We start from the raw sequence: 25,907 nt of genomic DNA on the forward strand, positions 1-25,907 counted from the left end.
CTATAGCCTTGGTTTTTTGGTCATTTTCTCAACATGCTATACTATGGTCTTTTGGGCTGTTTTAACACGTTTTAATGTTTCGTCTGAAAATGACATAATATACCTTGTAGTAATATGTCATAGTATACAAAGTGGAAACAAAGGCAGAAAAAGGGCAAAAAAGTCAGAAATTTGCATGTCGAAAAAATGGCAAAAAACGCCATAATATAGTATGTCAAAATGACATGTCAGATTTTGACATGTCATAAAAATGGCTGAAAACTACGAAATTTACCTTGTAGAGACATGTCATAGAATAGAAGGTGAAAACAAAGGTCAAAAAAGGCCAAAAATATCACAATTTATCAGAAAACGCCATAATATTGTATGTCGACAAAACTCAAATTTTGACATACCATAAAAATGGCTAAAAATGACATAATTTACCTTGTAGAGATGTGTCATAGCATACAAAGTGGAAACACAGACAAAAAATAGGCCAAAAAAGTGATAATATAGCATGTCAAAAAAGTGGCAGAAAACACCATAGTGTAGCATGTCTAAAAAACTCAAATTTTGACATGTCATAAAAACTGCTGAAAACAACATAGTATACCGCGTAGAGACGTGTCATAGTATACAAAGTGCAAACAAAGGCCAAAAAAGGCCCAAAAGGTCATAATTTAGCATGTCCAGAAAATTGGAGAAAACACCATATTATTGTATGTTGAAAAAACTCAAATTTCTACAAGTCATAAAAATGAATAAAAACTACTTAATATACCTTGTAAAGACATGTCAAAGAATAGACAGTGGAAACAAAGGCCAGAAAAGGCTTAAAATGTCATAAGTTAGCATGTTGAAAATTTGGCAGAAAAAAACCTCAAATTTTGACATGTCATAAAAATGGCTGAAAACTACGAAATTTACCTTGTAGAGACATGTCATAGAATAGAAGGTGAAAACAAAGGTCAAAAAAGGCCAAATACGTCACAATTTAGCATGCTGAATAAATGGCAGAAAATGCCATAATATTGTATGTCGACAAAACTCAAATTTTGACATACCATAAAAATGGCTGAAAATGACATAATATTCCTTTTAAAGACTGAAAACTACGAAATTTACCTTGTAGAGACATGTCATCGTGTACAAAGTGGAAACAAAGGCCAGAAAAGGCTAAAAATGTCATAATTTAGCATGTCGAAACAATGGCAAAAAACGCCATAGTATAGTATGTCGAAAATGTCAAAAAATGGCTGAACACAAGATAATATACCTTGTAGAGACAAAGGCCAAAAACGCCATAATCAAGCATGTCAAAAAAATTGCAAGAAAGGCCATGGTACTGTATAGCGAAAATCCTCAAATTTCACGTCATTAAAATGGCTGAAAACGACATAATATACTTTGGAGAGACATGTCATAGTATACAAAGTGGAAAAAAAGGCCAAAAAAGTCCAAAAACTCCATAACTAAGCATGTCGAAAAAATGGCAGAAAACGGCATAGCATAGTATCGCGAAAAATTTCAAATTTTGACATGTCATAAAAAACATTTTATTTCAACGTGCCATACAATCGCGTCTACAAGCTATATTTCCTTTTCAGCCATTTTTCTAATATGTAAAATTTCACATTTTTCAACATACTATACTAAGTCCGTATCAGACATTTTTTTCGACAGGCTTTATTATCATGTTTTATAAGCCGTTTTGGTCATATTTTTAAACTTTTATTTTATCTTTATAGTAAGTAACTATTAAGATGTGTAGGGTATATTTGTTGAAACAATAGTACACATTTTATTCAGAAAATGTAGTGCATGAAAAGTGGAAGTATTGTGGGAATGATCCACAACATACTGTAGAGATGTACTAAAAACAAGTCATTACAGTCTGTTTCATTGGATACCTGACACCATTGTTTGCTGTAGACAAACGCCTCAAACACGGAGGCAACACAGAGTACAAGGTGTTTTTGAGTACAGTAAGAAATTATACATATTCATACATTTTAACCCTTTGGAACCTGGATTGATTGGTTTCCTTGTGCTGCTTTCAGATGCCTTTCACAAGCTTTTTGACCATTTTAAAATTGGTGCAATTTCTTTCGAAACAACACAATAAAATAAATAACAAACATTGGAAGAAATGAGTAAAAGGTGACTAGAAAATTATCTAAAAAGTAGTTTTTAGAAATGATCACAAATAATTTGGGGGGGATATCCAGAAAACTATAGGTCTAATTATAACAATTTTATATTTTAAATTATGTTAATAAACCAATATAATCAAAACATAAAATAAACACATTTTTCAGCATATTTTAGATGATTTTTTTGTTTGTTACTGTTTGTTTTTGTTGAATTGCTCATTACTTTCTCCCCATGTATTTGAAAGAAATATAGCCTGCTCCGGTTTGAAAAGGTTAAAAGTACAGAATACAGAACTTCATGAAAGCCCTTCTTTCACCCAGTTACTCCTTAGTATCATAGATACATACTGCTGTTTACAAAACTATTCATTGTAAAGCTAAATATATCCTCGTGTTAACACAAAGCACAAATCAAATCACCATATATCAATATTTGATGTGTTTCCTAAGATTTCTCTCAGTTCTGTCCACCGCTTCACCACAGGTCAGGCTCCACCCAGACAATCTTCCTCTGCTCCTCCCAGATGATGGTGCGCAGGCTGGTTAGCAGGGAGGCCTGGTCGCACCAGGAGTCCGGAGCCACGCTATGATACAGACACGGCAGCTTATCCAGCAGCGGCTCCTCGCTCTTTGAGCACGCCAGCAGCTGCTCCTCAGACTGACTGCGGCGATGCAGCTTTGACCTGGAAGTGTTGCAAAAATGAAGGAAATAAATAAATGATTAATAAATAAGTATTTTTCTACATAACCATTCAAATGTAGACAATGTGGCATCATATCAGTATATTTCTTTACAGCTAAAATTTAAGTTAAAGGTCCAGTGTGTAGGATTTAGGGTGAAATAAGTTTTCTTTAGTGTGTAATTAGCTGAAAATAAGAATGGTTGTGTTTTTGTTACCTTGGAATGAGTAGTTTATATCTACATAAAGAGCAGGTCCTTGTCCATCTCCGTGTTGCGCCACCATGTTTCTACAGTAGGCCAGAGAGGATTAACCCAACACTGGCTAAAAATACAGCCATTTGCATTTTTGCCGCAGCTAACGCAGTTAGAAGCCCAACTGCAAGGGGCAGCGCTGGAGTTACATTACATGAAACTGCTTTATTCATTGTTTGTGGCGGTTTAAATCACCTGATCCGTTTGTTTTGGAGAGGAAGTGACCTTAGTGGATAATTCAGGGGGGGTATTCCACCAACATAGCTTAGGAAAGCCAAGGTCACCTGAAAATGCCCAGCTTAAACTAGTACCATCTCCCAATTAAGCCCCAAGTCTTTCTACTAACTCACTCTAGCCTCATCTAATCAAGGCTGACTGCAGACAGGCTGCAGAGCCTCGCTTTGTGCTCATACTCAGGGTACAAAAGAGGCCTCGATAAACGGAAGGACGAAAAGACGACCGTATGAGTCAGAAAGAGGGAACAATTGAAGAGCTGTTTCTTTTCTGTGGCTGAACAAATGCTGCTGATGGAGCTTTGGAATAAATAGAGAGGAATATAAAGCGATATATACTTAACAGGGTGACAATAATCAGCATAAAGCAACATGTTCTGAATAGACAAATTATGAACATTGACTAAAAGTGATATTTGTATTTCGGAACATAAAACAGCAAACCACAGTCTACTTAGTCCATCAATAGGCATGATGGGGAAATGGAGCATCGCTACAACATAGCCTACAGTCTAAAATCTTAAAAACGAGGGTAATCATGAATGAAATGTGTCATGTAATACTGTGGGAATGTTTTGTTAAGATCATTCTATAATCTGTCATCTCTATACATCACCAAAACATCCTCAGAATGTTGCAGTTATAATGTTACATCTTAGTCAGGATTTAACCTTATAGGGACATTATTTGAAATGATAAACATCCTTAAAAGGTTCTTTGAACTTTAGATTAAAATGTTTTCTTTAAAACATTATTTAAACTTAACGTTAGCCAATTTTGTGGGAATGTTCCACAAAATTGGCTAGGTTGATGGAATACCCCTCAGGAGACGTTTTAGCTGTACGTGAACGTTTGTGAAAGTTTACTTGAGTTTGCGTGCACTCCGTGCAGACTGGCCGATGAAGATGATGATGGGGAAGATCTCAGCCCGGTGCAGACGACGCACACAGTCCAGCCCCAACGGCAGCACACAGTGAATCCCCTGCAGGATGAAGAGAACAACAGAATATGGATTTGAAAAATAAATGAGCACGAATCAAGAGTAATGCCAATATGTTAGATATATTTTAACACTTAGGGACTGTTTGGCGCATTTTAAGCACTTTTCGTTCTTCATTTTTTGATAATTTCAGCTGTGTTCATGCATATGGCATAAATTGTGACAAGATTGTGAATTCAAATTCAAATTCAAATTCAAAAACACTATATCCGTTCCCGAGGGGTAAGTTGTAAGGCATACAGAGCTTAAGGTAAAAACTATACATAACGACAATGACCTGAAAGACAAAGACAAAAGGCTGTAAACATTACAACTGAAATAAATGTAGTACAAGTTATGCAATAGCAAGTGTATGAGGTATATGAATGTTGACAGCATCGATTGATAGCAGCAGGAGTAATATCCAGTGTATGTGTGAGTGCAGGTATTTTTGTTTAATCTTGGAATTTCCAGCTCTGCTCCTACAATAAGTCTAAAATACACTGTGGAAACAAAACTGTTACATTCATACCGTTAACTACAGAAAATGCGCCATTGAAACCCATTCAAACTGTCATTTTTGATCCTACAGCCATCAAAGCATAAAAAACATATATTAGATTATTTCTGAGTGTCATTCTGGGCTTTTGCCTGGTTATCTGTAATTTTAACCATTTTCCACATGATTTATGTTATTTTTATTATATTTGGCATATGGAGAAAACACATGCAATTTCCACTAGGTGCACAATCGATGTTGCTGCAATTCATTACCATATCCCAGGCTGTGATTATAAAGAATAAAAAAAGAATAAAAATAATCAACTTTGCATGTAGTATACTCAAAATAAATCTTTGTTTGTGTGCGTGTGTGTATGTGTGTGTTTTTCCAACTAAAAACAAAGTGGCATCATGAAAAAACACCCTGGAATTAAAAGGGGTTAAAATCCTGAAAATTAATGATTTGATATTTATGATTAAGACTGAAAAAAATGACTCCATAAAGGTAGAAAATCATCTTAATGTAGAAAATACAAAAAAATCTATTTTTTGTGGGGGTTTTTTCATCTAAAAATATGGTGGCATCGTGACAAAAACATGTCATTTAAAGGGTTAAAATTATGTAAATGAATAAGTATTTGATATTTATGGTTAGGACTGATGTTTGATAAAAAAAACTTGATGAAAATAGAAAATCCTAAAAATGTACAGTATTTTTGATAGCTGTGAGACACGTGAGCACTGATTCCCTTATGTCTCCACATAAAGTGGCAGAATACTGAGTTACAGCAGAACCATCTAATGTGTGCATAGATGTTTGTGGTTACTTCTCCCTGTGTCCATGATTTCACGGAGGTATCAGTACATAAATAGTCTTCTTATCAGCTTATCAACATGGTGGCTGACTATATGTAATGGGTCTGATGCTGCAGACTTATGAGGGTCAGGATTACAGTCTGGACTAAAGCTACTGTGTAATGTCTTCTCACATTACATGATCAAAAAGAGACCTGACACTGTATGTTACCGAGCAATCATCTTATCTGTATGGGACAAAAATACCAAAGAAAAGAAAATCAGAAATGACTGATTTACTTGAATAGTGTTTAAAATGTATGTAGAATAACAATATCATTTTGTTGTTAATTTCTATTTTACATTAAAAAAGAAGAAAGGCACCAGGTCTCTTTCTGTGCAATCTTATGCGATCTTACACCAAAAGCACTGTCAAAGCGGCACTATTTATACGTTCAGAATGAGATCACATGCATATTTCTGGGGTGGCAATATGAATCACTCACAAGAGCCCACTCTCTACTCAAGACATCGTTGCCCCCCTCACACACACTCTATATTTACACCCCTGACTGAGTCAAATTCTTAGTTTTTTTGAGGTACCAGCCTAAAATGAAATACTAAGACCAGTATTTTTGTTGAATGTTCTCACCTTCTTCATGATTTTCTCCACACTCTGCAGGGTGTAGCAGCAGTTTCTCCCCTGCTCACACTCCTCCAGGATCTCAGACCTCTGCAGCTGGGCTGCATGCTCACTGGGGCTCAGCACCTCTGGAGAGCAGAAAATCACAGGAGGTGAGGCATGACGCCATGATATATATGAAGACCCTCTTTTTTGGGTTTTGACCATGTCAGCTGTCTGTGGTTTCAGAATTATCTATCTGATAGGTCGCAGTGTGTCAAGGTGGGCAATTATCAGTCCTCTTTTCTCCCCATAACAAGAGGTGTCCCACAGGGGTCTGTCCTTGGGTCAGTCCTTTTCACCATCTACATAAACAATATTGCCTCTTCATACAAATGTAATTTCCATTTTTATGCAGATGACACTGTCCTTTATTCCCGTGCAGATTACATTCATGACACCACCCTAAATCTACAGTAATCATTTCACCTCCTTCAAAAGGAAATATTGACATTGGAAGGGTTGAAATCTGTTCTACCGACAATTCCATAATAGAGAAAATGCAGCATTATAAATATCTTTTATATTACATATATCTTTTATATACATTTTAATTGATGAAAAACTGACTTTTAAATGCCATGTTGACATGCTGCAGTCAAAGCTGAGAGCAAAATTAGGCTTAGGTTTGTTTGATTATTAGTTTTTTTATTTTGTACAAGCCATACCAAGCATTTTTCTGTATTGACAATTGTTTTGAGTTGAATGTTGTATGTACCTCGGCACCATGGAAAATTAGGGTTTCAATGTGGTTCCCAAGGCTTTAAATAAAAAGAATGAAGTCATATGACAAGATCATCAAAGAATTTTGTTTGTGTCTTTTTATCAATCGATTTCAAACTTCATATGAAGATATGATATCTTTACCTTTAGATATGGCCTTATCTTAAATTCATTTGGCACATTATCTGAAACATTTATCATTTGATTTTCCTCTGCATGTCATGTCAGTGTTCTCTTAAATACACTAGACGTTACATAATGGTCAAAATTTCCCACAAAGATCATTAAACTTCACCACATCATTGCAGGGAACACCGTATTGTCTTTATAACCTTTATCAGTTTTATTACCATTTATTCCCAAAGTTGATTTCCTTCCTGGTCTGCAGCAACAGACCAGCATGTGATCTGTCAGGTCAAATAGACTTATCTGTCCACACAGGAAGGTGCTTCCCTCCTCTGCATTTGTTTTCATATGCTCCAGCAGAAAGAGTTAGAAAATAGAAATTCGCACCTGGCTCACAGAGCTGGAAGCCCTGCCAGTCTGCCAGCTTCTTGTTCAGGATGTGTCCCAGGATGGTGGGCAGCAGCAGCACCGGCCTGCAGATGGGTGGGAAGTGTGGCATGACCAGGCTGTAGGGCATCAGGGTTAGACAACTTTTGGCCGCAGACGCATCACCTGCAGAGGAAACAATACACATTGGGCCTCCTGCAGCAACATTCTCTCAAATTTCTCTCATATTTTCTCATAGAGACGTCAACTCCAGATGTCATCTTAACCATTCAAATCTGCTCTGACCAGGTGAGCTCAGTGATGAATACAACTAATTGGAAGTCACGTGGTAACACAGGTAACGCCCCCTAAAGACTATATAAGGGCAGGTTTTGTGCCGTGTGCAAAGACCATAGCACATGGCCAAGACTGAAGAGATGACACCAAAAAAGGTTAGAAGTGGTAGTGAAATTGATGTAAGCCTACTGTTTTTTTAAATAAATTTAAAAACATAAACATTATTTTTGAGGGAAATGTACTGAAGTTTTAAAGTAAATGTACACATGCAAAAAGGTTTAAATACATTTCATAAATCAGGAGGGAGTCTGGCACAAGTAGAACGGCAGCCTGTTATGTGCGGCTTTGTGTAGTATGTGTTTCTCCTGTGTTTAGTGCTTTTAAATGGTGTTTTTAACTTTTTTTAAAGCTTTTTTTATGGTTGTTTAATGAGTAGTTCTTTTTTCTGCAGCATTCAGTGCTGCATCTTGGTGAAAACAAACGGTGTCTACCCAAAAGCTGCAAAAAAGACTTTCCTGTCAGCTGCCATTAGACTTTTTAATGCTCTTAAATAACTGTTTTTAACTATTGCACTTTTTCACACTGAAATTTCATATATATTACATAGTATTTATTATTATTGGATATTATTTAGAAGTGAGTATTTTTTTGTATTTATTATCAAGTATTTATTTTTAAGATACTTTAATTTTCCTGTGGAAAATAACAGATGTGCTTTCATGTCATGTGTGATGGTGTGTGGTTAGCTGTGAATGAACTGAGGTAATACATATAATTTCCTGTGAAGGATTAATAGAGTATCTATCTATCTATCTATCTATCTATCCATTATAATGAAAATAATTAAAAGAGCAGCATGTCCTTATGCAGACATTATATATGAGAAGCTAGAACCATAAAACGATACTTTCATGAAAAATGAATTTCACAATTTTAGAAATAATTGCCAAATAATTTTCTAATAAATAAACTAATTGTTTCAGCTTGTATACTGTCATATGGTTGTGCTCAAAAATCTTAATTTGTAAGGCAGTTCTCTTTAACAGTAGTGGAGTTTACCTCCCTTAAGTGAAGTGGAGTAGAAGTGGAAACTGGCTTGATATTAAAAAACTCAAGTAACCTCAAATATGTACTTCAGTACAGTACTTGAATAAATGTACTTAGTTATATTCCACCTCTGGCCAGCAGGGGGACCCACAGTTGCAGAAATTACATTAAGATTAATGCATCAAGTATTTTAGTATCCCTGAAATTTAATAATCCAGTCATTATAATTACCCTAAAACATTATGTAAATTTGATCAAAGGATCTTCAAACATTTTAAAAATTTTCCTCAAATGTAAAACATTACTTTTCCTTGTGTTGGACAACAACTTCTGGAGTGTGGAAACAATTTGTTTTCTTCTCTTATTCTCAGTCAGAGACCATTTTTCAAACATTCCTGAATGATTAACCATAAATTTTAGGGGCATTAAATTGTAATGTGACAGGCAGTTACTTTTGTCATTATACACGTGTATTTACATATTTTTCTGTGTTTATTTTATTACAAAGTTTTGTTTTGGTCCTGGTCTGGGTACTGATTTAATTTGTAGTATTTGTCTTTTTTCAGTCCTGCCTTGGTTACGTATTGCAATATGTCAAATACGTCAAATAAAAAGATTGTGGAAGTGGAGTGTTTTCAACCATTTGTAAAATTGTCTCTTTCCTCAACTCTTTCCTCAAAGAAAAGCAAAAAACACAGGTGAACTGAAAAAATCAGTGGGTACTAATATAATAAGAACATATCCTGGATATGAGTTAAAAGAGAGAATAACAATAATAGTGATAAGAGAAATTTTGTTCATATATCGTTTCTTGCATGAGGCTCACAGTGAGAAAGGGAAAGTTCTAATTTCAATGTGTTTATCAAACAGTAGATTTCAGATTGTACCTGATTCGGTACTCTTGGGCTTTTCATCTTCCACGCAGACCCACAGTGGGTTCCTGCCCTGCCGCCTGGTGCCCACAATCCTCACTGCCTTCTGCGTATTCTGGGCCAGCACACGTCCAGTCTGCTGAACATCCCAGAGTTAGCACAGTGAAAATTTGGATGGGGTCAGTAGGTGGCAGCATTTTATATTATTCTTACCTTTCCAGGCTTCTTTGATTGAAAGTTCATCTCTTCAATGGCTCGGATCAGGAGTCGCTGCGCCCTGTGCCATCACAAAGTCATTCAAATCTCTAGTTTAACCCTTTGAAACCTGAGCAAACTGGCTTGATTTCTTTAAAAACATGAGAAGAGGGCAATGAGCAGGGAAAGGTGAAATGACCCAAAAATTTGCAACAAATTAGAAAAAATGAAATACAAAAGCATTACCTGAAAATTAGTATTAGTAGTAGTAATAATAATAAAATAATCATAATAATAAATTAAAAATTAATTCAAAAAAAACAAAAAACAAAAAAAGGAAGTATAAAAAAAACATGACAATTCTGTAACATATTTTCAAAAATGTAATTCTGATGATGAAAAATATGTTTTTCCTAGATTTTTGAAATCATTTTTTAAATATACTGACTTCGTGCAGTTTGTGGGAACATTTCTTGTCAAGTTGACGTCATTGCCTTTTTTCCCCCAGGTTTTTTTAAAAGAAGTTGCACCAATCTGCTAAGGGTTCAAAGGTTTAAATACTTGTGAAAGGTGTCTGAAAGCAGCACAAGAAAAGTGACATTGCTCTGGGTTTGAAAGGGTTAAGGCACTGTGAGTGGTGATCCTGCACGACACATTTCTATGTTTCCCACCAGTGTTCCGACCTGTAATAGTTGGGTACGTTTCCGCTCTGGAGGTCGAGGAGCTGACAGGGGTGAACTTGGCTGGCGTGCCACGAGTCCTCAGTGTCAGCAGGCCGTGTGTTGGTCACATGGAGGATGTCGTTGAGGGACACAGCTAAGGTTCCATTGGCGCCGGCAGGGAGACACATGTTGACACGGACGTAGAAGGAGTCCCCAGATGATGTCTCACTGCTCTGCAGCTGCTGCAGCAGCGTTTCATAGTCTGAACAGGCAGAGCAGGACATCACAATTAAAGCCACTGTCTATCTGTAATAGTGATCAAGAATGACATTTTTAAAACTGCAAAGAATATCTGCATGAATTCTGCAGGTTTGTGCTGCTTAGACATTATTAACATATATATACTAATCTAACATGTCTTCACCTGCTGTACACTATGACTTCAGGTGTAGACATATAAGCTCCACTGTCCATTTCAGGTAGAACATCTTACTATGCTATAACCACCAACAGGTTTAAGGAAGATTTGTATGGAAGCTAATTAGAAACACGAAAATTTTAAACTTTAATAGCCACTGAAAACTTAATGTTGAATTTACAAATGTTTTACTCTGAATTTATACGACATAACAGCGCAAGATGGCAACGCCCGTATCTTGGATATTTTAACCTCACGTAAGCATAGAGGGGGTAAGTGGGGACTCGTCATCCATCTCTATATACAGTCTAAGTTGTTCATGTATGTTTGTGTGAGTTTGTGTACATGTGTGTGTGTGTGTGTGTGTGTGTGTGTGTGTGCACAAAAGGTAATGTAATTTCTTAAAAATTAAATTGCAAAGTGTAGAAATGCATTCTTCTGTTGCTTTTTTTCATCATTTTGTAATTTCATGATCCTGGAAACACAGCATGAACACAAATGGTCCAACTGCTGCTGTGAGGCAGTAAATTCCTTTTGCTTATTGAGGACAGAGTGGAATTAGTTTTAAAGATAACAAAAGTCTTGGTTGATGTAAAGTAATAGTAACTGGTAAATGGACTGCACTTGTGTTTTTTCTAGTCATTTGACCAGTGTTTTCACACTACATGTCACATTCACCCACTGACACACACATTCACACACACTGGTGGCCGATGCTACTGTACAAGGTCCCACCTGCTATCAGTAACCAATCAACAATACACAATCAGCCGCCCCCCCAGTTCATAGGAAATGTAGTCTAATATAGATTTTTTTTATGATAAAAACTAATATTTTGACTTAAAGAATGAGGAAATATAGTATGTAAAATGGATCAAAATAATTTATACTGAGACGTACCATCTATGTCACAAGGAGCAAAAAGAATTTTATGTACATGCCGCGGGACGTACCATCTTGCCTGGGCCGAAGGGAGAGGTGACAGAGGCCTGTGACCTGGCCAAGAGCCCACATAGCTTCCTCTAAAGTGGAATCCTCCAGCACCATCCTCAGAGCCTTCTGGTTCTGCTCGTACTTTATCTGCACAACAACAACAGTACCATGAGAAACCCGTCACAGGATGCAGAATGGCGGTGTTCAGAGACACAGTGAAACCCACCTCCACTATCTGTGAGCCGGGGCTGATGCCCACAGTATGCGCAGCGGAGCCCTCTGTCACCTGGTGCACAAACACTCCGCTCTTGTTGCCTCCTCCACCACAGCCAGCTGGCTGAGCAGCGCCTCCCCCTGGAAGGAGATGCTGAGAACACGGCCGTTGACGCGAATTGCTTTGGGACGAGAACGCATCAGGAAGGGAGGGGCGGAGGTTTTTGACAGACTGGAGAGAGAGTGATAGGAAGGAATACTTCATTAAACATTCTGATTATTATAAAGATCATTTAAGGATTGTTTCCCTTTCTAGAACAGAAAAATGCTACTTCTCACTGAGCACAGAGAAATCCTTTCATACTATGCAGTATTTACAGCTAAAACCAAGGTGGTCTGTAAAGCTAAACTGTTGGAGTACTCTCTTAAATGTGAGAATCAGAAGTCGCTATCTGCTCTATATGCACTGGATGAGCTCTTATATCTCTTATTATTATAAGGAGTCCAAGCAGCAATATTTACTGCTGTAGCACTATTGTTTTTGTTGTCATTATTCTTCTTTCTTTCTCGCCTCTTCTTATTTTTTCTGCTGAAAGTGGTCATACAGCAAAAAGTGTCAGACAAAAACTTGTTAAAATTTGCAGGTGGATTGCAAATTCTACACTATGCTCAGGCGCAAAAATAACACTCATATAACTCAGGTGTCGCTTTAACCCTGTCCCTATATTAACCCTTTATCAGGCATTGTAACATAGTTGACATATTTTGTGATCAAATCGCTTTGCTTAAAGCATTAAAAAAATTTTCATACAGATGTTTTTATACAATACATTTCAGTATTTTGATTATGTTATAATTCAAAATTAAATTCTATTTTTATTATATTAAAGTGAAAGTTTTTTCAATACTATACATTTTAAACTGATTTTGTTACTCATTTTATATTTGTATTTATTTTTGTTCTTTTATTTGTTTATTTGATGAAGTTATTTTTTCCTGGATTTTTATTATATAACATTAACTTTTTTAACCATATATTTTCTACAAATGTTTTTGTTTACTAATTTAATTTTTTTTCTATCTCTTTATTTTTTTACATTTATTTTTTATATGTTTATTGTATGAAGTCAATTTTATTTTCAGATATCTATTATATTACATTGACCTTTGCACTTTTTACAATGCATTATGCTGGGAAAATGTTTTTTTATTTATAAATGTATGCATTTTGTTAAGATATTCTGCAATCTACAATGTATTTTTTTGCAAAGGCATTTCTTAGTGTGACTGATAAAAGGTTAAATGTATGTAACTATCTTGAGGGTATGCACAGCTTTCAACTGACAGTATATTGCACATATTGCTGTCTCTTCTACGCTAAAATAATAATAATAATAATAATAATAATAAATAATAATAAAGACATTTTATTTAAAGAGCGCTTTTCAGGGAACTCAAAGACACTTTACATAGTAAAAAGGATCAAATGCTCAGTATTGTGATTCTGTTTCTCTGTTGCTTTGTAGCGCCTCTCACCCATCACTGCCGGAGCCATCAGAGGAGGAAAGCATGGCTGTCTGCTTGTCTTTACTCCCCACTAGACAAAAGAGAGGTTGTTTAAAAATTTGGTATCAAGGTTGTTTGGCCAGAAATAATGTGCGTGTGAGTTAATGTGTCACTTTACAGCCCTGGCAAAGGTCCAACACGGAACAATGGCTATAGAAAGTCCTGCCAAACAACAGCAACCCCCCCCCCACACACACACACACATATAAACACACACACACACACACACACACACACACACACACACACACACACACACAGAATGTTCGTATGTTGTCAATACATACCACTCCCAATAAAGACAAAGTCGTCATATAGACATTCCGTCTCCAAAGTTTCCAAACTGCAAAAAAAAGAAGACAACAGCTACATTTTTTAAGCACTTTTGTTTACTTTCTTTTTTTGTTTGTTTTATTTATCTAATTTTCTGATTTTCTTGCTAATTTTTGGGTCATTTCTTTTTTTTCCTTGCTCATTATCTTCCTCCCTTATGTTTTTTGAAAGAAAACAAAGCCAATTTGTTCAGGTGTTAATGGGTTAATGCTAGGTGTGAGATAATCATCAGCCACGCTGCCACCCACAGACTGGTTTGGTGGGTAGAATAATAACAGCCTTATGATGACAGAGCTAAATCTTTTGTTAGCACTCCAAGTGTGAGAATAAAAAGTTCCCCTGAGCAGAAATACAAGAATAGAGGAATGTGAGTGTGCATGAAGCTGACAGCGTGCTTTCACTGGTGGTTTGTCTTACTCCTTAACACCCCCTGCCTGCATCTTTCATGTTTGCTGTAATTTACTCTTCATCACACTATCGTGGTATCATGAGATCTGAGTTTACCCCCCCCCCCCCCCCCCCCCCCCCCCCCCCCCCCCCCCTCGTTGCTGTAAATCAATAACCCAAGTGTTGTATCAACAGAAAGGAATGCAATAACACCCTCACGTCTTCCTCTCTGATAGGTGCTGCACTTGGGACAAATAATGAAAAAAAAACATGTAGAGAGGCACACAGTGACATGGACTGAAGATAAACACACACACACACACACACACACACACACACACACACACACACACACACACACACACACACACACACACACACACACACACACACACCTGCTGTCTGCACACAGAGCTTTCTGCCTCCTGCGGATTGACTCTGGACTCGGGGGCTCTACGTTTCGGGATCGGACACTGCTTGCTGCAACATCTTCACTCTGTGCACACACATACAGATATACTTGGAACAGATGTGTACACAAATATGTATTCTTTACCATATACAAAAGTGCAGAATTTTTTCCTTTTTGAAGAATATGTGTATGTGTGTGTGTGTGTGTGTGTGTGTGTGTGTGTGTGTGTGTGTGTGTGTGTGTGTGTGTGTATGTGTGTGTATGTGTGTGTGTGCATTCTTCCAAAAAATAGCTAACAAGTAGCAAAAAACTTGACAAGAAATGTCTCACAAAATGCAAAAAAATTATTAAAAGGAACAAGATAATGACATGAAAATCAGTTTTTAAGAAAGAAAAGGAAATTAAAAAGAAAAAGAATACATGTCCAGAAAATTATAGTCATTAATGTTTTTATGATATATTAAAAAGTATATTACAAAAAATATAATCAAGTTTAGAGGCCCTTTTTTTGTTTATTTCTTGCCTTTCTTTTTTGTGTATATTCAGATAACTGTCTGGTAACTTTTTACTGTTTCTTGCTAATTTCTGGGCGATGTCTTGTTAATTTGTTTATTTGCCTTCTCCTCATGTTTTACAAGAAATTAAACCATTTGCTCAAGTTTCAATGGGTTAAGATTGGCGTGATTTCTTAAAAAAACATTTAGAGGAAGGTAATGAGCAACATAAAAAAAAAACTACCCAAAAAAAAATGAGCAGGAAAGTACTTTTTGAAAAATGAAATGAAATGAAAATTACTTGAAAAATTTGCTTAAACAATGACAATAATTCTGAACTATGATTCAAAATATCTGCTAATTTCTTGCCATTTGGAGAACTTGCCAAGTTGCTCATTGCCCATTTCCCCCCTTTTTTTAAAAGAAAAAATAAATATAATATATATATAAATATAAACTAAATAATAAATATCTGTGAAAGGCGTCTGAATGCACCACAAACAAAGTGATGTTTGCTCTAGGTTTTAAAGGGTTAGTACTCTGGCCTAATTAAAGGATTGTATCTGATCTCTCCCTCTCTCTCTCTCTCTCACACACACACACACACCTACCTCTGAATTACAGGAGCTCAGGGACATGGGATTGACTGCATCCATGCGGCGCAGTCTGCGTCTGGTGGGGATTGTGTGCAGTGAGGAATCTTCGAAGCTGGATCCCGGGCTCTCCCAGCCCTCGCCCGTCTCCTGTGACAAAAACACAAAGAGCTCCGCATGAGCATGATTTCTTCTGCATGCACTTTGTTCATGTGAGTGCTGAACTTGGGCTTGTGTGACAACTTACATCACTACTGTGCCGCTCCTCTCTGGGGCTGCGTTTAGCCTGCAGGCTGCAGACCTGTTCCTGAAGCTCCACCAGCTGACACCTCAGGGTGTCCTTCTCAGCCAGGATGCGGGCGATCATGGCCTGGGCCTCGTTTCTTGACAGGTATGCCTAGAAGCACAGGAATTAATCATAATTTTTTTTCAAACATGTAAAAAAGGAAACAGACAAATGATTGTACAAACATGCAGACAGACAAAAAGTATTTTTTTTTCAGAAAATAAAAAAACATAGAGCAAAAGAAATGGTCAAACATATGATGACTCAGTTTACAAATTCCAAAAGTAGTAAGTTGAGAAGCAGTACAAACATTTTAATCCCACCTTTTCTCCATATGTAATTGAATTTTTATTGCTTATTAATTTAAATCTATACTCAATCACAATGTCATGATAAGCAAAATAGTTTCACTCGTCATGCATCCCCTGTAACTCAAAACATGAGATATGCACATGTCAGTCAGGGATTGTTTAAATGAAGAAGTATGAATGTCTGAATGCGTGCTGGTATGAAGGATGTTGTCAGGGTGGCGTCTGTCGCTGCTCATTTTTGGTACATTCTTTTGAAAACAACAAACAATACATGAGGAAGACAATGAGCAACAAAGAGGAAATGTCAAACAATGGAAAAAATTACCAAAAAAGACAAAAATTGGCATGAATCTAATAAAAGGTACAAGAAAATTTACCTGAAAATTATTTAAAAAAAAAAAAAAGACAACAAAAGAAAAACTAAGTAAAAGAAAAGCAAACAAACAAGGAAATGACCTGATAAGAAAAATCCTGTATTATAATTTTAATTTTGTATTTATGATCATTCTAAATAAGGTTGTTCCCTTGTCACCTGCCTTTTCCCCATGTTTTTGAAAGAAACTGTATCAAATTGCCTCAGGTTCAAAGAATTAAATCATATGCCTCTCAGTGTTATAATGAATGATAGAAAACCTCTTACCTAAAATCACATTTAATGAGGCAATCAGATTTTGAAGCCAAATCGCTGCATATACAATGTCTTGTAAGGAAAAGTGGTAGCAGTGAGTTTGATTGATCTTGAAAGAAGTATTTCACTGCTGGAGAGATACTCGTTTCACAAAACTAGACTATCTGTGCAGTCCAAAGACACAAATTCTTTTTAAATTGGTGCTACATGAACACAGAAAACAGACAAGAATTAAAAAAAGAAACTAAAACTACCAGAATAGACAGCGCTGCACCAGAACGATGCAAATTAAATACAGAAAGCAATACGCTGGCCAGCTGCGAGCTATCTCGTGTAACAGTTTAACAGTACACTAAAATATGTTTCTGAAAACAGCCAAGGTGAGACATACGTAAGGTGGTTATGTCATTATTAATTATATATTTTCACATATACCACTCACACTACTCTGTACTACTATGTTTTATTTCTTGTCTTAACTTGTAGATATATATATATTTTTTTTTTTAAGTTGGGGAAAATGTGCAGAAACTAGTCCTAATTCTTGTAAGTATATAGTTAAAGAAAAAACATATTCATTTACATATTTTTAGCCGTTTTTTGAAGATCATTTTCTCGTGTGTTTTTTTTAATTCATTATTTTCAAACAATTTTCTTGTAACTTTTTACTTATTAATGCTAATATGGGGGGCATTACTATTAAGCTCCTCACCATCCTCTTCACATATTTGTGAGATATATAGCAAAATTGCTCTGGTTTTTAAAGGGTTAATACTGCTCAATGAAAAAACTCATGGTATATTCAGTTTTGGAGTGCTTAAATCAATGGTCCTATATCGAGGAGACAAAAATAACCACCCATCCACATACACACACACACACACACACACACACACACACACACACACACACACACACACACACACACACACACACACACAGAGAGAGATAAAACAGGGATTTCCAGACAGTGCAGTGCTGGTTGATATGCAATTCTCAGCCCTGCTGACATCTGACTGCTGACATTTCAAAAGAAAAAAACAACAACATGATGTGATGGAAGCTCAGTTAAAAATAGAATCGAGAACAAAAAGTACCGCTTGTAAAACTGAATGAATGTTTAGGGAGGAGGGGAAAGTCTGCGTGGTGAGCTCACCTGGTCTCTCTCTGCCTGCAGCTCTTTACACTGGCTCTGGATCACAGTGCTCCTCTGCTGGTGCATGTTACAGTCCAGGGTCAGCTGCTGCATCTGCAGGCTCAGGCTCTCCTTCTGATCCACCAGCTGAACACACACATACACACACATTACACCAATGTGCCCTCAAGTGTGTTAGTGTTATATTATACATTTACAGGAATTGATGAGCGTATCAATCTGCTGCCGAGCCACACACAGAATTAGATACTTACACCATTTTAAAAAAAAGTAAGTAAATAAGTTTTTACTGTACACCTTTAACTCTTGTGTTATAAAGTGTTTTCATACATTGCACACTTTCAAAGTACTAAATAGACTGATTTGAATTTTTCCCCTGGCCAGAGGCTGTTGGGCGTCATGGCACTGAGCAGCAGTGGAATAATCAACAGAAGATGAATTTGCGTGACATTTCCTGATCCACGATGACACAGAAAAACACCCACCCCTCTCCTCTCTGCTAGCAGGTGTTCGTTCTCCGCTCTGGAACACCTGAGCAGCTCTGCCAGCTCCGTCTGGCTGTCGATGGCCTCAGCCAGGTCCTTGGCCAGGATGTCCTGACAAGCCTGCAGAGACACATGGAGACACAAGTGCCTGCTGACTCTTTCTGTGATACACAGTTGTGCTGTGCTGTTGTATAGTCAGGAGCAAGCACAACCAGCAGGAAACAATACATATATAAAAAAAAATGAACAAGGAATCAGTAAAAAGTACAACAAAGTCAGTCAAATAAATAAATCAGTAAATAAACAAACAAATAAAAAAGGCAGTAAAAGGAAAACTCTGTAACAGAATTTTAAATATGTAAACTATTATAATTACATATTTTTTCCCTAGGTTTTGCTTTAATCCCTCAGTGTTTTCCCTTAGCTTTTTACAAAATAATTTTCTACATTTTCAAAATTTTTTTTGCAATTTGTGGAATATTTCTTACCGAGTTGCTCATTACCTTTTCCCCATGTTTTTTTAAGAAATCACACCAATTTTCTTCAAATGTTTAAATCCTTTTGAACGGTGTCTAAAAGCTTTGTAAGAAGAGTGATGTTACTCTTAGTTTCAAAGGGTTAAAAAATCAATGTCAGTGATGTCAAATGAACTGTTAAATCTTTTTGTCCTTCATCCTGGTAGGCTGCACCTTCAGCCAGACGGAAGCAGCTAAAAGGCGACTGGCTGTGGTCTGCAAGGATACAATATACTACATTTTAACACTATAGTTATGCTGGTGTGTTGTTGTTGTTGTTATTGTTGAAACTAAGCCTATAGATTCCACTGTAATTACCAAAATACATAGCTGTGGTAATTACACTGTTTTTTGTACCTTTATTTAAAAAGGTCAAATCAGTTGAGAACCAATTCTCAGCTTTAACCCTTTAAAACCTGAGCAAACTAATTTGATTTATTCCAAAAACATGCGATAAAGCCCTGTGCAACTATCCCAAAACTTAGCAAAGAATCAGTAAAAAGTTACAAGAAAATTAACCGAGCAAAAGAAAAACAAAAAACAAACAAACATGAGATGACATGAGAAAAAGTGATAATAATTCCGTTATGTAATTTTAAATATATAATTTATAACTTTCTGGCCATTTCCCCCTAGCCCCTTTTTCTAAATTCTAAATCTACTAATGTCTTTTAATTTGCAGAACATTTCTTGCAAAGTTGTTAATGTGTTCAAAAGAAATCAAACCAACTGCTAAGTTTTCAGAGGTTAAAATACTTCTGAAGGATGTCTGAATGTAGCACAAAAAAGTTATGTTTATCCAGGTTTCAAAGGGTTAACCCGTGTTTTTACAGGAACATAATGCTAATTGTGCGCCCAGTGGCCAGACGGTACCTCTCTGACTTCTTCTTTCAGTGGTGGAGTCTCAGAAAGACGTCTGAGTGAGCGCCGCTTCTGGAACTCGTTCTCAGTTTGTGTCTTCTGCAGCTCAGTCTGCAGCTGATACATCTGCCAACACACAAGAACAAAGCTGATGGTTTTTCTCATTTAATCAATAAAAAATAAAATTTTGGTCTGTAAAATTTTAAAAAATGTTGTGACCAGAACCTAGGCTGACAGCCTGTCTCACCAACAATACCCCGAACATGCTAATTTTACAACAACATAAAAAAAAAAAAAACTAACAACGGGCTAAGCATTCGTGCTTCATAAATTTTACTTAGCATTTTTGGGCCCAGACTTTTGTTTACACGTGAAATTCAGCCTTAAACTTGAAAGTGCCAGAGGAGCACTGCTAAAAACCAAATTAAGAATAAGATTTTGGTTTGATATGGAGCACAAGGGATAAAGCATAGAGGCTTTGTATTACATTTGTATGGTGCTGCTCTGTTATGTTGGGCTGGGTAATTTGAATGTAAGAAATTTCAAATTATTGTTGATTAATTTTACAGCCAGTCAACTTATCGATTGATCAAATGAATTGATTCAGCACAATATAGTCATACACCACACAGAGTTCCTCAGGTAAAATGCATGTGAGGTATCAAACAAAGGTGTTAAAACCATAGACTGTATTACAACCATGACTGAAATAAAACCCCAGCCACCATGTTCAGTATCACCTCTGTGATTAAAACACATATCAAAAGAGCTCTGCACTTTCATGGAACCCATCAATGCATGCTGAGCTACAGGATGTCAGGGGGCATGTGGTGATTTTGTGTTGCAATTCCAAATGAGTGTGGGGGACTTGTGAGAAACTGGTGTAAGGAATAATTGTCCAAACAGAAGAGACATCTGAGCTCCAAACACGAGTGTAGCTGCATCGGCATGCTTCTTGGAATGTTATCGCCAAAGGAGAAGTCGCAGAACAATACTCGGTGGACACACAGTTATCTTGTAATTGTGTTTTATCAACATTTCAAAAGTATCACTTAAATTTATTGCAAATCTATATTGGAAACCCGCCTTGTGAGGTTAAGACTATAGCATCACTGACCTGCAGGTTGAGATCATGGAGGCGCATGTTCACGGCTGACTTCTCCTCGATGGCTGCTGTGTAGCGCATATACAAGTCACACTTCTCATCCTTCAGCTTGGTGACCTCATGTTGCAAACAACACAGCTGTCTGCGCAGGCGTTCATTTTCTGACTGGAGGCACCTGGACTTCTCCTCCAGTTCCATTAACTGCCTGATCTCCAACTCCAGGGAGGCACAGCGCGCACTCTTTCTGCTTGCCTCACAGCGTGCCTCCTGGAGCTCCTTCTGCATCCCTGTTACTGCTCTGACCAGGTACTCTGTCAGCTCCGAGTACTTTATCAGGCCTGCCAGAAGAGTCAGACAACATGTGAAACAGAGACAAATATTCTCATAAAGGGCCAGGGCAGTCTGTTGGTCCACCTCCAAAATACAAAAATATGAAAATGTGGAAGTACAGCCCCCAAGAGTTGGCAAAACTCCAGATTACATGTTTTGCATATTTTCATCATCTGGTGGAGTTTCACCATGGTGGAAGGATGGATATCTAAGCATTGGTTAGATAGAAGGAAGTTTAACAGAGTTCATCTACACATACTACCCATATTGTTGTAATGAAAAGGTGGTTGAAAATTGGTGAAGTATCCCTTTAAAATGCAGGAAGAGACAGAAGACAAAAGCCACTGACCGCTGAATCTTGAAGGCTCAGTGCTGGGTTTGCGTCCAGTGACTTGGGTGTACAAGGTGGGGTAATGGATCATCAGGCTCTCCAGCAAGGCCACGGCACCATTCCTCCCCTGGGTCCTCAGCAGGTCTAGCATATAGCCTGGAAATGGTAGAGGATGATGTCATGTTGTCTCCAACCAAAACCTTAGCCTTTGATTCAGCAGAATTAGTCTAAAGATAAATATTTCCTCAATACAATCTTTACTTAAAGGGATAGTTCAGATTTTTGTTGTTTTGTTGGTATGTCCGTGCAACGTCAAGGACAGGCTGGAAAATAGGTAAACAGTAGACAGCTGTAGGACCAGACGTCTTTAAAAACTTTCAGTGTTTTTTTTCTCTTTCTATATCTCTTACTTATCCATTCTCTCTTTCAAACTTGGTGCAGATGTATTTGGATCAGTGTTTTAGCTGCTTAGGAGGAGATGGATGGTAAGTGATGGAACGTCATTACATCTCTCTAATTAAGGAACTGAAATTAGCGCGTTCACCCGGGTGTTGTATTCCCATCAATGCCAAATAAGTACCTCCTATAACCCCACTTCAAAGAATCTTAACTTTGCCTTTGAGTACTCCATTTTTATCTCTCTTCAGAGAGAAAGCAAGCTAAATCAAAATACAAATTTTGAAAATAAATGTATCAAGCAGGCCAATACAAATTCAAACTCTCATGCAGCTTAATATGTTGGCTTTACTAATAAATGATTGTTCTTGGAGCCAAAGTGTCGCTGGGATTTCCACTGTCTCTTGGAGGCACACTTAACAGTCAGTGTAAACATATCAGATGCAGTAAATGAGGACCAAGCAGAATCCACTTGACGTTTACAAACTAAAGCAGACTACGTCCTCCAAACAATAAATCCAAGAAGCAAGTTAAGTCAGAAATCTCACTGGTTCTCATGCTGCGGTTGGTGAGGTTGTGGCAGGAGATGATCTCGTCTTCATCCATCTCATTGAGCACCCTGGCCTGCCTCAGGTACGGGATCAATATGCACGGCCGCACCCCCAACGAGATCCGGTGGCGGTTGTCATTAATCAGTTCCCACAGTTCCTCCTCAGTCATCTCTCCCAGGTCACGACCCTCAGAAACACAATCCCCTGCCATCCTAAGCGTGTTTTGTTCGCTGAGGCGACAGGCACGGCCAGTGCAAACGGAGCCAAGACACAGACACACACACCCTCAGCTGCAAAGACACTGTCACAGACTCATTCCAGGCAGCAGACACAACAGCAGAGTGACTGGAAGCAGCAGAAAAGCAGTATTAAAGGGTCAGGCTTTCCACGCCTTCTGGGCGTTTGTGTCAAAGCGTGTGTGTGTTGATGTGTGAGCGTGCAGGAAAACCTGTAAGACAAGACCTGTGTGATGTAGCGTGTCAAGGGACTGACCCTGTGAGCGCTGGCACAAAAAGACACAATGCTGCAAACACAAGCTCTTACAATCACATACACACACACACACACACACACACACACTAAAAAGCCATTAGTCAAGTGAGCGACACATCTCTTCCAGTCACACTGTTGGTGTCTCTCTAACATTTGTTTGCTTTCGGCAGCTAATTCTGTGTGTAATCACATCATAAAGGTCTGCCTCATTTTATCAATGAGTGAAGCCAGACGTGTTTGCTGAATGGAGTCCAGCCACAGCTTGTGGCATAAATGCACAAAGCCTCTCGCTTACACAGAAACATTAGATGACAAGCGAGTTCACCTTAATAATTGCTAATCACAGTAAAGCAAACACACATAGCAGAGTGCTGACAGGACGGGAGCACACAGCCAACTGGGAAGTGCAAAGTCCTCCGCTGGAGAGGGAAATAAGGTTGGAGGCGTAGCTGGCATGAGCTGTAAGCATAAGGTCAGAGGCTTTCTTGTACTGTTAGCTAACTTACTACCTTTGTAGGTGAACTGTGTGTTTACTGTACACTAAAGGCTTTATTTAAACAAATGGGGGCTATCCAGGCAACCTACTGTAAATGATATACTGGCACAATGAGTCAGGCACATGTGGGAAATCTCACAGCTGCAGGACATATGGAAATGTAAAGAGTCTGAACAAATATGTTTTAATGAAAGAACATAAGAGATTTTTAACAATGACATTTGAGCATTCACACAAACATTGTGTCTCAGACACAGAGCTGTACTTGTATTTCCAACTAATGATGTGGTCCAAGATCAGAGGACGTTACTAAATGGGGATTAAGGATTAAGGTGCGTGTGCCAGTAAACTGCAATAGTGACTCATACAGGTAAATGGAAGTTTTCCAATAGACAACATTAATGCACAATCTTGAGAGGCACCTTGACAAGATTTTCAGCTCATAAAAATTCCAAACATGACTGTACTGCTCAGCAGTGCAATGCATGCCCCACCAAAAAGAGGTGGGGCATGCAACCGTTCATGCATGGATTTTAATTTACATTTTTTGTTGTAGTTAGGCCTTTCGTTCACATGACAACGCTATTTTGGGGGCCTGAAAACGCAAAATTTTGAAACCAGGTTCCAGAGTGTCATCTTTTGAAAACACAACCTTTTTACATAGTCGTGTAAACTGGCAATGTGTAGTTACTGTGAGAATGGTGACAGGATCTGAAATTTCGAAGGCCATGGATGTTACTTGGAATTGGAATTCTTTATTTAAGTGGTATTCCCCTTTATAGTTTGTAATGTTAACCTTGAAATACATTTAAAGTCTTGCTGCCGTGTCATTGTACTTTACAGAAGAGAACATTAAAGATGTCTCCTGCTTACAAGCAGTGTAGGTCAGACAGAAGTCACCTGCCATATCCATCCAGCTAGGTATGGGTTTTGTAAGCAGAGATTAAATTTAGGTTTCATATTTAAGCAAGATGAGTGTGAGAAGGTATTTGAGTAAGAGTAGCCTGAGTTCTTTGTATTTTCTACTTGTGTTGCCATGCTCCAGGGCCTGAGCACGCCTACTGCCAACTCTACTGACAGTCTGTAGGGTGCCTGCAGGTGCTGTGGAAAGTCCAAACAGATACAGTACAAGATGGAGCTCACAGAAAGCATGCGGAGTGAGGAGCCGGTTCCGCAGCATTGCATTGACAAGGCTTGGTGACAACCCTTGAAGGAGGGTCACATTTGTAAATGCTGAAATCAGCTGACATCACTGTTGTGTAAAGCTGATGGGCTGCCTGCAAGGACAGACTGCAGCTGCTTGGCCATCTCTGTATGAGTGCCAGTTACTGGACAAGCGGTAAATTTTGTTGATTTTGATGCCTGACAATGCTGACCCGGTGTGAAATGTGTTGCCAAGGTGCTGTGTTTTGTTAGCAGATTTAAATGCCAACCAGGACAGGTGTGATCAATATATTTTAATGGCAGAGTATAAAGACACACCCGTGGTTACTGTCCAGGTGCTGTGTTATATAATGAACAGATGAGTCACAGATGAATAACACCAGCCATTAACACATATGACAGATTCTACCTTTAAATGTTTCCAATTAAACACAATCACATCGCCCTGCCTCGTCTGCTAAAGCTTACCTTCTCTCCTTCTCCTCTTGTCATGTGTTTATATTTATCTATTTTTTTTATTTATCTAATTTTTAACCATTTATTTAAAAATTTGTTTCTCAGTTATATTTTACAAAAAAAAAAAATCTGCTGTTTAACTCCTGACTCCAAAAATTGGCTTCAGTTCTTTCAAAAGCATGGAAAGAAGGCAATGAGCAAAGGAAAAGGAAATGGATACAAAAAATATGCAAGGAATTAGAAAAAAGTTACAAGAAAATTACCTTAAAATAAGAAACAAAAATGAAAAGAGTAAAAAACAAATACAAATAAGAGCATGATATTTAAAAAAAAAAAAAAGCTTTTTTGGTAATTTCAATTCACACATACAATTTAGGTTTAAATGCTTGGTGTTTTAATGCAGCACAAGAAAACAGGTATTCATGCGATGGTTTCAATTACTGCATAA

At 37.6% G+C, this 25,907-nt stretch overlaps 1 protein-coding gene across 1 annotated transcript; it reads right to left on the minus strand.

The window, feature by feature from the left end:
* Positions 1-2,310: 2,310 nt before the first annotated feature.
* LOC121942408 (caspase recruitment domain-containing protein 14-like) lies at positions 2,311-23,173 on the minus strand. The gene is given in 21 exon segments (XM_042485605.1): positions 2,311-2,818; positions 4,169-4,284; positions 6,230-6,348; positions 7,496-7,660; positions 9,706-9,826; positions 9,904-9,967; positions 10,569-10,809; positions 11,919-12,045; positions 12,125-12,217; positions 12,220-12,343; positions 13,648-13,708; positions 13,965-14,020; positions 14,793-14,893; positions 15,915-16,046; positions 16,144-16,293; positions 18,278-18,403; positions 18,763-18,882; positions 20,151-20,264; positions 21,256-21,581; positions 21,923-22,060; positions 22,849-23,173. Coding segments are annotated over 21 exon segments (2,916 nt in total). The 5' UTR covers positions 23,063-23,173; the 3' UTR covers positions 2,311-2,610.
* Positions 23,174-25,907: the final 2,734 nt, after the last annotated feature.

The sequence above is a fragment of the Plectropomus leopardus genome, chromosome 4 (assembly GCF_008729295.1).
Source record: "Plectropomus leopardus isolate mb chromosome 4, YSFRI_Pleo_2.0, whole genome shotgun sequence".
NCBI classification, from domain to species: Eukaryota; Metazoa; Chordata; class Actinopteri; order Perciformes; family Serranidae; genus Plectropomus; species Plectropomus leopardus.